Source organism: Sebastes umbrosus, chromosome 10 (genome assembly GCF_015220745.1).
Source record: "Sebastes umbrosus isolate fSebUmb1 chromosome 10, fSebUmb1.pri, whole genome shotgun sequence".
Classification (NCBI taxonomy): Eukaryota; Metazoa; Chordata; class Actinopteri; order Perciformes; family Sebastidae; genus Sebastes; species Sebastes umbrosus.
Genome location: NC_051278.1, coordinates 10957302 through 10970727, shown reverse-complemented (window position 1 = coordinate 10970727; position 13426 = coordinate 10957302). Strand labels below are relative to the sequence as shown.

Here is a 13426-nt window from a genome sequence, read left to right as displayed (position 1 = left end):
CAAGCTATCATCAGATGAGGTTATCTGAGGGCTTCAGTGCCAGAGATGGCCTGACACAACACACAGCATTTACATGTTGATGGAATCGTGAAAGATAGATTGATTGAACAACTCTCACACCTGCTACGATATCTTGCTCTATTGAGTTTTTGATTCAATCATGTGTGGATGTTTAGAAATATGATTTGATGATTATTTGTGACACCGACAACAACAATACAATACATAAAGCCCTGCATGAATGAGTGAACAGATGAAATAGAAGAAAGCCTTCTGTAGAATGAGACATTGGCAGAAGTTGTGATGATACAAAGACAAGAGGGTGGTATCAACGATACAACCACAACAAAAATAAATGAATGTAATAAATAAATAAATATAGCAAAAAACAACAACAAAAAAAACATAAAGATACATATAATATGGAAGACATTTTGGAGACAGTAACATACTAGACACACTGTGTACTACTAGCATGGGGATATCAGGATGTTGGTGCAGTACAGGGGGTCGCTCAGCCAATGGGAACAGCATCCAGCTGGAGGGACTTGACTTGGTAACCAAATTTTTGAAAATTTTACGTTACAGCCACGAATGAAGTGTTTATTTCTTTCTAATTTCCCAAAGGATAGGGCATACATCAATTGATCAAGAGATGCAAATGTTCCATCAGTGTAAGAGACAATGTCTGTGGAGGTCGGGTTGTAGCAGTGTGCTATCAGCAGATGGTGCTGCTGCCCCAGTAAGATTTGACATCCAACCTGCTTTGGAAACAAGAGACAACAGCTGTCATCACTAGAATCATGCTCATTTATTCATCTTTATGAGCTGGGCTATCCATCTATATTCAGTTCTATCTTGTTTAAATTAGTGTTTTTTCAGTCAGTCAAGTTTCTCATTTGCCATCATATCTCACCATATTTGATCTCACGTCTTGCCTGAGTTGCTATTTGTCTGTGAACTCATCATCACAGCCCACTCGAAGAATTATTCGCCCGCAGAATTATTGTTTCCAATTACCATTTTAATAGTAGTCAGACTTTTTAATATTATAAAGAAGGTGCTTCTGATTTCAGATATGCAGCCCCTTCAAATAGGGAAGCAAATGGACTGCTGTGGAGTTCTCTTTATCGTGTAAACTTTTCCTTTAGTTTGTCCCATGCCGCAAACATACTGATGTGTGCAAGTTTCAGGTGTGTGTTACAGTTTCCTCATCAGCTACTGCTGCATGTGTGTGCTTACAATTTTGAGTGCATGTTCTCATGTTCTTTGTTGGTGCTTTTCATCCTCACCAGAGTCATGGAGTGTCACTGGCAGCCATGCGGAGGCTGCTGCGCCTGCGACTGGCCCTGGCAGAATTTAGTCTGGCCGTGCTGGAGGAGCACTGTGCTGAGGAGAAACGCAGAGCTCTGGCCAGCAAGGGGAAAACTTCTGCTGAGAGAGCACTGGAGGAGTTTGCACGTTGCTCTCCTGAGCCCAACTCTATAGAACAGGTTAGACAGCGCACTTACATCTTATATCAATTTAGATATAATCAAACTTACCCGGCACAGTAATGATGTACTGTAGTCTTGCCCAATAACATCTCCTATAACTTTTACTCTGACAAACTATTGCATTACGTGGTAATTTCTTGAGGGTGTAGCATATTGTTTTGAAGGATAATTTATTATTTTATCTTCTTATCATCAATAAATAAAATGACCAATACCAACAATGGGCCTCATGCAAGAACCACTCTTACGAACAGTATCGAACAATACTCGTACAACAAATGTTTGTGCAAACATTTAGGAGAACTTGCTGTTATCCAAAGCTAAGATTACACTAATGGATTGTATTTTTCATTACTTTGAAGCAATTCTGAATTTGATAATCCAATATAAATTATACTTCATAAGTATGTTGACATTATCCTGTTTGACTTTGCAATTAATTAATATAATTTTAATGTAGCCTAACAATATCATCATTCATTTAAATTGGCCATTGATGCTATTGTATAACACTATAATATACTGCAAAACAACTTCAATTATGCACTAATTGAAGGTTAATTTGTCTCTTTGTATATAATAAGTAGTATAATAGGAAGTGTAACCAGGCGCATCATGGCTGACTTACTGGAAGAGAGAGTGTCTTTAGACAGCGTGCTGATATATGGGCAGAGACAGATGAATGGGGCAGGACCTTATATGATATCATTGGGGAGTTAATTATGCTAATTTACAGTTCTCATGAATGCGCACTCATTTACAAACAGGTGGCATTCATCATGTTTACGTAGGTCATTTACACTGTTATCTGAAGTTAGGAGCGTTTGCTGAATCTGACGTGGCACATTCATACAAGCCACAGCACAAAAAAAAGTACAAGAAAGTTAAGACAAGAATACGAAAATATTCTTGCATGAGGCCCAATGACTTTATCCTACTCAGAAATACAGCTTATACCTATGTCCTGTAGAACTCCATTGTTGTATTTCTATATAACATGACCAGTTTAGGTCAACACATATGAATGAACTTCATTTTTTAGACCTGTAGTACTCGATAAATATAAAAAATATACACCTGTATAAACAACAAAAGGGTGGAAAAGATTCCATCCTATATATGTAACTCAGATTTGCCCTGTGCCTAAATTATTTAATGTTTCAGGTAGAGTTTTTAGGAAATGACAAATTTACAATTCAAAGAATACAAACTATTACTCTGAACATCAACAAGTGAAAGCTCTATGTTGGCAAAGTCTGGTTTACTGAGGAGGTCAGAAGGTTAGTTGCGTGTCATTGCCACATGGGGACGCTAACATGCAAAGTAACACCAGGCGGTTTTGTACTTTACAGCTCTTCTCTGTGACCACTCCTGGGAACAAATCCCTTGTGGCTAACCAACAAATTACAGCGATTGCTTAGCTTCTCTGTTCTTAGCTTCTCTCACACACCCCACTTTTTATGTCTTCAAACAACCACATAAAGTGCTTTATTGGCAGCTGTGTATTATTTATCACTGTCATAACCAAACAAGTGCAGCAACAAGCCATCACTCTAAGGTGGCGTCCCACCACTGTGTTCATATGGGACCCCGCTACCCAGGATTTAAGCTGTTTGGAGTGTGTTGCCTTCATTTAGATTATTTATGTAAGATTTCTTCCTAGAGTGCAGGGTTTAGGAGACAGAAATACCCCTGAAACGTTGCCAAGGGTCATGGGTAAGCATACAGTCTCTAGACTCCTCTAATCTAATGATAATAATCTTTATTTATAGAGCACTTTTCAAAACCCATGTTACAAAGTGCTTCACAAAGGCAGCAGAATAAAACAGAAGTCCTAAATCATCAGGTTTTAAAGAAAACAAGTTGGTGTATAAAAACTAATATAGTGTAAAAAAAAAAGAAAAGGTAAGAATAGCGAAAGAAATAAAAACAACAGTTCAAAGGAAAATAAAACTCAAATAAAATCAGGAAAGGCTTTCAGATAAAAGTGTGTTTTAAGAAGGGACTTAAAGGAGATCACTGACTCAGCCAGCGTGATTTCCTCGGGCAGATCCCTGACTGCAAATGCTCTGTCCTCTTAGTTTTCAGCCGGACCTCTGCAACAGACAAAAGACCTCTGCTTGAGGACCTCAAAGTACGTACTGGCGTGTACGGTACTAAGAGGTCAGAGATATAACAGGGAGAGAGGCCATGAAGAGCCTTAAAAGTAATCAGTAAAATCTTTAAATCTATTCTAAAACATACTGGAAGCCAGTGTAAAGAGGCTTAAACTGGATAAATGTGATCATGTTGCTTGGTTCTGCTTAAAAGTTCTGTAAAGTTTGGAGTCAATCTATTCGATTTTTGGTTCAGGCAAGTAAAAAGGCTGTTTAAGTAATCCAGGCGTGATTAGATGAAGACGTGTATGATATCAACATGATTGCCCAAGCTTTGTGGGGTGCTCCTCGAAACTCAAATTACTGTCAAACCAGATGCCCAGATTCGTTGCAACGGGCTTGATATGATCCAATAATCTAATAGTCCTCAAGAAAACAGAGAGCCACATTACAGGGAGTAATGAAATTGCTGTATATCAATTTATCCAGAATGTAATTTGATTTCCAGAATCGCAATATCTACCAATTAGACATCCCTAAAACTCCAGTCACAAGGCGGATACATGATTTCCTCCATTCTGAATGACCTTAGTGCCAGTCAACAAATGTTTGGAAAGCCAAATAAGATGTTGGCTATTGCATCAGCCAGAACTCTAAATTTGAAATTGCTCATTTAATATTAATAGTTCAGATTAGGAGGCTGAGTCCATGAGTCCAAGTGAGCATGAATATTAACATTATATAGTAGATAGATAGATAGATAGATAGATAGATAGATAGATACTTTATTGATCCCGAAGGAAATTAAGGCATCCAGTAGCTTAAACACATCCAACACTAATACACCTTAAAATGAGATAAAAATAAAATAAAATAACGTAAAATGAAATATAAATAAGATAACATAAGTACTTAGTATTTGAAGAAGGAAGCATACTTTATTTATCCTTCAAGGGGAAATCAATATTTTCACTCTGTTTTACACACACAGGCCTAAACAGGACTTGCACAAAGTCAAGGCATCAAAGCAGCAGTGGGTGGAAATGGAGCAAATGTGATTAAAGTTATAATTAAAAAATAATAAAGATAAAAAATAAGTTATTTTTATAAAATGGTCACTATATCCTGACAGTAGTGCATGAAACCGGTAATCTGAAAGAAATCATGTGCCTCTGTGTCCTCTGGTGTCCTCCGGTGTGTCCTCCAGTGTCCTTCGGTGCTCCTAATGGCATCTGCAAGATTTCACAGACCGGAGGAAAACAATCAATCAGAGCCGAGCTGGAGTCTGCCGTCTCTGAGCATCTGATTGACAGCTGCTATAGAGACAGCTTGGCTCTGATTGGTTGTTTTTGTTCGGGGGATGATATTGCAAATGCCATAGGAGCACAGGAGGACACAGAGGCACATGATTTTTTTCAGATTACCTCGCTCATGCACTACTGTCACAATATAGTAACCGTTTTATAAAAATAACTTTTCCTCATATTTGCCCAAAGTTACCGACTGCAGCTTTAAACATCTGTTAGTATTTGCTTCCAAATTGGGTTTCTGTTCAGCCAAGTCCTGAGCATCAATCAATGCGTCCAGTCAAATGTAGAGAGGTTTGTGTATCCAAAAGCGTGTTTGTCAGATGATAGCACAAGTAAGTACGTTCCTCCATCCATCTCCTCATATGACCTTAACTTCCTTGTGTCTTGTCCAGGAGTGGCTGAGTGTGGGCAGCACCTTGGGGCAGGTGGCTCTGGGCCAGCTGGCTGCAGTAAACTCTCAGTCCCTGGACGACATGGAGACTAAAGCTCGCTGCCTGAGTCTGATGGGAAAGTACCTCCGACTGCTGGCTGTGCAGGAGGACCCCATTCATCTGTGTGCTCTCTGGGACAAACATAAACAGGTAGACAACACAAATGTTCCTGTATAAATTCACACATAATGCTCATGTATACATACAGTATGTGTGGTACATAGCGGGTTCCCACTGGCACTGTATTCCAGATGGATTTTGATTACTCAGAGAATCACAATACAAAATATCTTGGCTCAGACATCCCGGGGCCAAATAATAACAAATAATATGTTTGTCTTCTTAAGAACTGTGTGGCATGGAAAAGATTCCTAAAAAAGATTAGAGTGAAAAATCATGAAAAGATGATGATGAAATTGTCTTAATCTTCACCAATTATATTTATATTATGTGGCTCTGGAGGGAATTTCATGGGGGTTTATGAAAAATGCTATTGAGTTGTATTATTGGAAAAGTAGGATCCAGTGTTTTTGTAGCTTGACTCAGAACTAAAAGCCATTATATCTCGGCCTCTGCTGCTTTGATTTCTACCATTCTTTTAAATCTGTTTCTTTTGAGTCCCCCATCTTTATGGATATACTAAATCTCTGACGTACCCAGATATAAAACTTTCCTGAACTGTGGTCTAAAAGCTTCTAAGGAACTGAAATTGTTAACATAATGTTTAGAGAACTGAGTGTTGATATCATGGACTGTATATAAAGATGGACGACGCCTCTCCACTTCCTCCCATTGAACAAAAGTGAATCCAAAATATCCCGAATACGGGAGCTTCCATCTTGAGATTTTGCTGTCATTTGAAGCCAGAGTGCGCAGTAGTGATAGAGGGGCTGGAAGTCCCGCCCACATACCCGCCTGTGCCAATTATGGGCCTCACACGACCGCAGCTTGTTAGCGTGAGCCACCTAGCTGCTACGTTAGCACCACAGTAGCTGTTTGGCTAGAAAGACACAACAACTAACCATAATATCTCTATAACTACATCTATGATCAAATTGACACGTTTGATTACACAGACTGGTGACCGTTATGGAAAGTTAAAGTTACATCTCCTCTCTTGAATAATTCCTGAGCCTCCGGCTGCGACTGCTTCACTCAGAGCAGCTGTCAATCACAGCTGTCAATCATGACGTCTCACCCCCTTTTTATAGCATCAAATAACTAAATAAAACCAAACTGATCAGAAAAATTAACACTTGAACATAGGCGCAATTAAGAAATACTTTAAAATGATAGAAACCGTCTTTGGGAAAAATGTATTTGACGTGTGCTTTGACTTTTTAGTTTGGCCCATGTCCCATCCGCTAACATGGAGCGGGTGGGATTTATGAGCTATACTGCAGCCAGCCACCAGGAGGCGATCTAAGCAGTGTAGGCATGTGACATCATCAGCCTTTTATTTACTGTTGTTTCCTGACATCTCTACCTGCCCCTGATGATGGTTTTAAAAGCAAAACCCAAATCTTGAAACTGCAACTATGCATCTGTCCTTTTTTGTAGTAACTTTACTCCGCAGCGCTCTACAGTGTGAATATTTCTCTGTGGTACTTGAACATTTTTCACTGTGCTCCTAAATTTTCTTCATTTACTCCTTGGGAAAAAAAGTCAGACTGTTTATGCCTTCAGAAATTTTATGACCACAAAAGCAACATACCAGAAAGAAATCACTGAAGTTTCGAACACGCTATTACTTAATTGTTTTGAAGTCATATACATCTTTGGAGAGTTTACTTGCGGGCCTTTTTGGGAATCCTGATGCAGACACACACACACACACACCAATGGACAAATAACCTGGAAAAAGTTGCTACACAGAGTGAAAAGCTTACAGTGCTTATAGATTAGAGAAGGATGTCTGCTTACATAATTTAAGACAGAAAAGTTCAGGTCTTCTTGGTTTGAGATCATGAGGGGGTTTTATACTAATCACGCACATTGTTCTGTGATCTTGAAATAACTTTGTGAGAAGGAGGCCTGGTCTGACCCTAAAGCTGTTTCCGTGGAGGAGGAGAATTCAGTGAAAAGGAAAGACAGAGGATCAAGCAGAAGAGAACCGAGTGTGACCTCTGCCAAAAGTGCTGAGCTGCAGGTACATACCTCCTGACAAGTGACCCCATCACTCCTGGCTCATCTCTAATCTGAGGTCTTTAAACTGAGGTTCACCTCACATCTTAAATCCCCCGGAGGTAAATCTCTGGGCGCTCTGCATAGTTCTCATATTGAAAGTCAGCGCAGAGAGATCTACCGTCTACGTCAGTCTTGGTGCAGAATAAGATGAGAGCAATGTTTTATTTATGTGGCAACATTTTGGAATATTAAGTAAGATTCAGTTGGTAATGTTGAAAGAGTTTTGAGATTAACTATAATCAAACGAAATGTATTATGTCATTTTAATCATGTCAAAATGAGATAAATTCCTTCACAGACTTTAGCTTTAATCCGTTCATTTATTCTGATTTTGTTCTTGGAGGATTTATAAATATTGTTGCCAGACAAAATGACCTGCTTTTAAATAAGTGTGTCAGTGTAGAACTTCCTAGCCTTGTATGGCGTTTAAACCATTTTAAAATTTCTTTCATAGAAATGTCAAAACAAAGCATTTAACTAATAAGGCATTGTTGAATGAACACCTGGCTGAAAAGAACATACCAATACAAGCTCTAATCCTTTCAGTTTCATTGAAAGAAAAGCTGTCACGGGAAACAAGCCAGTGGTAAGCCTCATATTAGCTTCAGCTCTGTATGTGTGGATTTGTCTGCCCCATCACTTACATTGGAGACAAGTTAGGAAAGAAACAATACAATAATACATATTAATACATACTCTATGGGCATGTGGGTAAAGTTTAAAGATAATATTGAAAAAAATGAAATTGAGTAGAGAGAAGTTAGATAAAATATATTTGCAAGTATTTTACAGGTGGGTTATGATTAGAATGATAGAGATATATACTGTACAGTGTATTGATAGTGTTGTAATTTATACACACGGTGTAACGCATGTATGTGTACTGTAAGTTTGTATGTATGATTGATTATGCAGACTTTACTGTACAGGGATGTTAATCTGCCTGCCTTGTGTGTGTGTGTATCTGTGATTTCTACTTGGCAGCGGAGGAGGCGTAGAGCCCAGCAGCTGTTGGCACAGGCCAGTAAGGCTCTGGCTGAGGCCGTCAGCCTGTGTCTCCAACACAAGCTGCCCGCCTCCATCCTGGCTGACGCTGCTCTCAACATGTTGGAGTGTCATGGCCAGTCTGACCCCGCAGTGGTGGGTCAATATCTGGCCCTGTTTCAGGTATTGTGCATCAGATCATATGTGCATTTTTTTTTACTACATTGCCTGATTGTGCAGACATTGTCTTGAGTATGCACTATTTTTAGAAATGACATGCTAATCATCAGCTTTCACTTTCAGTCTCATCACTGTAATGCCTATGCACGCTGTAGAGAGTTCCACATAGAGTACATTGTATTGAAGCAGGGGTCGATATGCTGCCGACTGCATGCAGGTGGCTTTGCGCACAACACAGTCCCTTGCATCTGTCCCCTCACATCGTCTTCACTTACTTAATGGTATTCCTCAGGATATCATCGCCTACATTAATGCCTGCTATTACCAACAGCTCCTTCATCCATCTTCTGTTTTATTCCCAGAGCTGCTGCACAGTTGCTACGATGGCAGAGGTCCTGAGTTCTGCCTGTGCCGGCACCGGCGTATCCCAGCTCTCCGCTCTGCTCAGCCTTCACAGAAAACTGCTCCTCTCTCAGGAGGAGAGGCCCAGCAGCATGCTGAAGGGGGCGGAGGACTCCCTCGATAGCATCTCCAAGGTACTGGGTCACCAAACCCCACCACTCATGATTTATGGATGCTGTCATACTCGGCTCGGTAAATTCCCTTGATTGGGGACACACTATCGGTACTGTTACGGCCTTTGCTCTGAATGCACTTCCAAAAGCACACAGAGTAGTGGAGCTTCAAACACACTTCTTCTTTAAAGTCACACCAACATGTACAGTAGCTGGTATGTGGGACAACTGCAGCTTTACGAATGTAACACAGCAAGAAGTTGCCCCTGAAAAGGCAGATGAATCTTTTTGAATATTATCACAGAAACATGTTAATCTGTTAATATCAACAGTAAAAATAAAAATGAATAGTTTGCGTTATGCAGTTTGTCAACATCTGTTTTATCTAATAAGATACAGTTTTCACTCTGTTCATCTCAGAGTTTTCATTTACATATCTTGAGGTCAGACATCAAGGGACCCCTTTGAAAATTGCCATGCCAGTTTTTTCTCGCCAACATTTAGCGTGAATTTCGTGCGTTATTTAACGTTCTTCCTGACAAGCTGAGCCAACATCCTACCTTTTATTCTATCTGAAAATTCTTTTAGTCAGATAATGAAAAAATATATCTCAAAGGCATTTTAAGACTGTATAATATACTGTTTAATTTGTAATCTTGAATCACTTTCTGGTTTGCAGGCCCTCAGCCACCTGACCATCTCTCCCAGCCACCTTAATATCCTTGCAGAGCTTCCGCCCAACCTGAAAATCCTGCTGCTTCAGCACTCTGAAGATGGGTAATTTATATTTTGTCCTTCTCTCACTAATTCCCTTTCTTTGCCATGCTATAAATTCTGACCTTCTCTGCCTCTGGCAGTTTCATGGTACATGAGTAAATGACAGGTCACAGAAGTCACAATAGATTTAGGCTAAAGTAATACTGTATCTGGAGAAGGGGCCTGCTGTGTGGTACACCTGCCACTAGAGGGCTGATTGTTAAACTAGTATGTAGTTGTGGAGAGAGATGGGATGCATCTATATCTATTTGAAGGTGTTTTAAATGAACATGTGAAGCAGTCCATACAGTATACAGGTAAGGGGTAAAAAGTGTTTTTTTGTTTTTGTTGTAGGTCAGAACTTTTTGGGGCCTTCTATGAGACAACCAAAGCTCCAAATCAAAGGGGAAAGACTACACAAGTTACAGGTTAGAGGCTTATAAATTTTTTTAAACCAATGTTCACAATATAAAGAGACGTCAGTCTTCCTACTTGTATGACAGATGCGGGCCATTTCAAACATAACATTTACTGTATTTTAGGTCTGTACCAGATGTCATTCTTTTTTACATTCAAAGCTTTTATTGAGGTTTTTGATTGAATTTGTTATTGTGGTTATATGAATGTAATTTAAGGTGCTGTTAGGTTGCTGCTGGACCTCCCCATTAATACAGGTGTGTGAAAAAGGCTAAACGCCAACAAATATGGATTGAAGTAGAATATTTTGTCAGGTAAAAACTTTTTTTCAATGAATTTTGACTTTTGGACTTTGCAACGCTCTGGATTTATTGCAAATAAGTCCAGTCGGAAATAATCACAGCAACCAGTGGAAGCTAATTCTAAAAATAGTATAATACTAATAATATTAGTGTAGCCTTTATCTACAACTGTGCAGAAATACCGTCTTTAAACAGATTGAACAAACATGCAATTAAAGAGGATTTATTAAGCTTATTTTCAGGTGCATACTTGGCCCACTGTGTTATGATTGGTCAACCAAACCAAACGTTTTGGACTCCGCTCCAGCTCCGCTCTAACTAGCTTTGTTTGAGGGCATGCCAAACTAGTTATTATGCAAATGTGTTACATGGTGACATCACCATGTTACGGAAGAAAAGGCGGGACTTCAATCAAGGCGTTTCAGGCAGTTCAGGAGCAGTGTTTCTGTGGGGGAGAGTAACTCCCTTTGCCCTGGACTTTGGGCTTTGTAACTTTGCAGACCTTTGACATGCACAAAACTCTATATATCATTGGAAAGGGAAAAAGCACAAAAGCATAACAGGTCCCCTTTAAAAGTGTTCGAATGTTGATTTAGACGACAACGTTATGAATGAAGCTTCGAACTATTCGGTACAGCCCTACTGCATTTATGTGTTTTTATACTGCATCTAATTTGTTCCAAAGCCCCGGGTAATATGGTCTTCATCGCACATACGCTGCTATTTGTAGCATTGTTGTCAGCATTTAAATGGAGACAAAATTATTTAGTATTCCCATGTAACATTTATCTGCAAGGCAGATGAAAAGTTCAGATTTAATGAAGATGAGGAGAGAGAGGAAATAAAACAAATCAGCTGAATTTCCCTTTCACCTCTTTGCTTACTGGCCTGGCATGGAGCACCAGCTTGCATAAGTCATCACAGGGTATTAGCATACTGTAGTACCTGCTCGCATGACCTTTCGTAGGACTAGTCTGACATAAGAAGTTGTAGGAATTGTGGGAAAAAAATAATAGGCTGGTATCTACACTCATTGTCTGAGAATGAGGAGAAGAAAAAGAGAAGCCAGTGAGGAAAAAAATAAGATGAGACAGAAGAAGAGAGAGGGGGATCAATCAAAAGGTCCAGGAGGAGGAGGGGGTGGAGGTGCTCATGGGGACCAATTACAAGGCCTGAACGTGTCTGTGAGTATGCGCGTCTGATTGTGTGTCAATACTGTTGTTGCAGGTGCCCTGACATGCTCCGGGGTGGCCAAGGTTTCAGTCTGCCCACAGGCTCTGCTGGCACTGAGGGAGAAGACTCGGGTCTTTGGCCAGCAGACGAGACATGCCCTCATCAAGCAAGCCTGTTGGCACAGTGCTGAGGGCCGCCTGGAGGCCTCCGAGGAGCATTGTGTTTTTCCCTGTGTATGTCTTGTTGAGACCTCTGCCCTTCTTTCACTCTATTAACATTATCCACTGCAAGCCTCATAAATAAACTCACTCCACTGAAATTATCATCATCTCATGTCTCTTCTCACTTACTGGGGAGACTTGGGACAGCTGACTTCTACATTCGAGCTTTGTTTTGCTGCAATAGATGTGTGTATGACAGTAATCAGTGGCCTGAAACAATAAATACTGCATTACAGCTACTGAAAATTATCTTTTTTCTTGTTCTCCTATACAGAAAACTGCTGCAGAAGAAATGTTAAGACCTCACTTCAGAGAAATTGTACAAGATATGGAAGACTATTTGAATCCACTTTTCAAACAGTTTGACTTCTCGTGCTTAAGGTAAAGTATTATATATGTGTTCAGATTCCCCAATTTGTCCACTACAAAAGCTGGACACATTTCCTTTAGTTTTCTTAGCCTGAGGAAGGAAACTTTGCTTCTTTGAAGTGAAGATTTTACCGCTGTTGCAGGTGCAAATGTCCACTGTGGAAAAAGTATTTTCAAGTGAGACTGGATTGTCTGTTAAGCTTGGTCGGTCGGTATTTTTTCCTCTGTCTGCGTTCACAAAGCGAGTGCTATACATCTCTATTTCATACACTTTGTCACATCTTCCACTGTCTGGTTCTATCTTATGTCCTTGTCAGACATGAGGTAGTGTAGCCCCACTGATCCTCACCGGTCCTTACCTCCCTCAGGCCCCAGGCTGCATCACTACCAGTCCCTGAGATGACCAAAACCAAAGATAAAGAAGAGAAAGGGAGCTCAGGTAAAGGAAGAATTTGTTGGATGGGAGCTTGCTTGTGTCTGTGACACCCTAAGGGCTTTGTGGTTTATATTAACAGTGTATAATCTGAACATCCAACATCTGTTTTGATCCCTATCTGTTTATTGGCACCCCATCAGCAGGTTTCTATTCAAGCAGGCTGTACCTCCCGCTCAGGCCAATGTTGTCGCTGTACATGTGATTTAATGTGATATGTGTTGATTTACACACACAACTTGATAACTCAGTACTTTTACAAGGAACAGTGTGTAACATTTTGGGGGATCTATTAGCAGAAATGTAATGTAATATTCATAACTATGTTTTCATTAGTGTATAATCACCTGAAACTAAGAATTGTTGTGTTTTCGTTTGCTTAAAATCCATCTACAAAGGGAGCGGGTCTTCTTCACGGAGTCCGCCATGTTTCTACAATAGCCCAGAACGGACAAACCAAACACTGGCTCTAGAGAGAGACTTTCATATTTTAACGTTACCTGAAGGTAACCGTAGTTCTCCGACATGCTGGTGAAACTGTGGTATCATGAGCCAC

General features: G+C 40.0%; 1 protein-coding gene across 5 annotated transcripts in view; it reads left to right on the top strand.

Moving 5' to 3' along the window:
* LOC119496074 (cilia- and flagella-associated protein 46) overlaps positions 1-13426 on the top strand; it is a 68013-nt gene that overhangs the window by 40644 nt on the left and 13943 nt on the right. For 4 of the 5 annotated variants that reach the window (XM_037783133.1, XM_037783132.1, XM_037783129.1 and 1 more), the window contains 10 exons: positions 1296-1493; positions 5295-5483; positions 7360-7482; positions 8505-8687; positions 9047-9220; positions 9879-9976; positions 10310-10383; positions 11902-12080; positions 12343-12449; positions 12806-12876. In XM_037783133.1, the coding sequence (XP_037639061.1) occupies positions 1296-1493; positions 5295-5483; positions 7360-7482; positions 8505-8687; positions 9047-9220; positions 9879-9976; positions 10310-10383; positions 11902-12080; positions 12343-12449; positions 12806-12876 (1396 nt within the window). The remainder of the gene's footprint in view (positions 1-1295; positions 1494-5294; positions 5484-7359; positions 7483-8504; positions 8688-9046; positions 9221-9878; positions 9977-10309; positions 10384-11901; positions 12081-12342; positions 12450-12805; positions 12877-13426) is intronic. The other variant, XM_037783131.1, reaches the window with a different exon arrangement.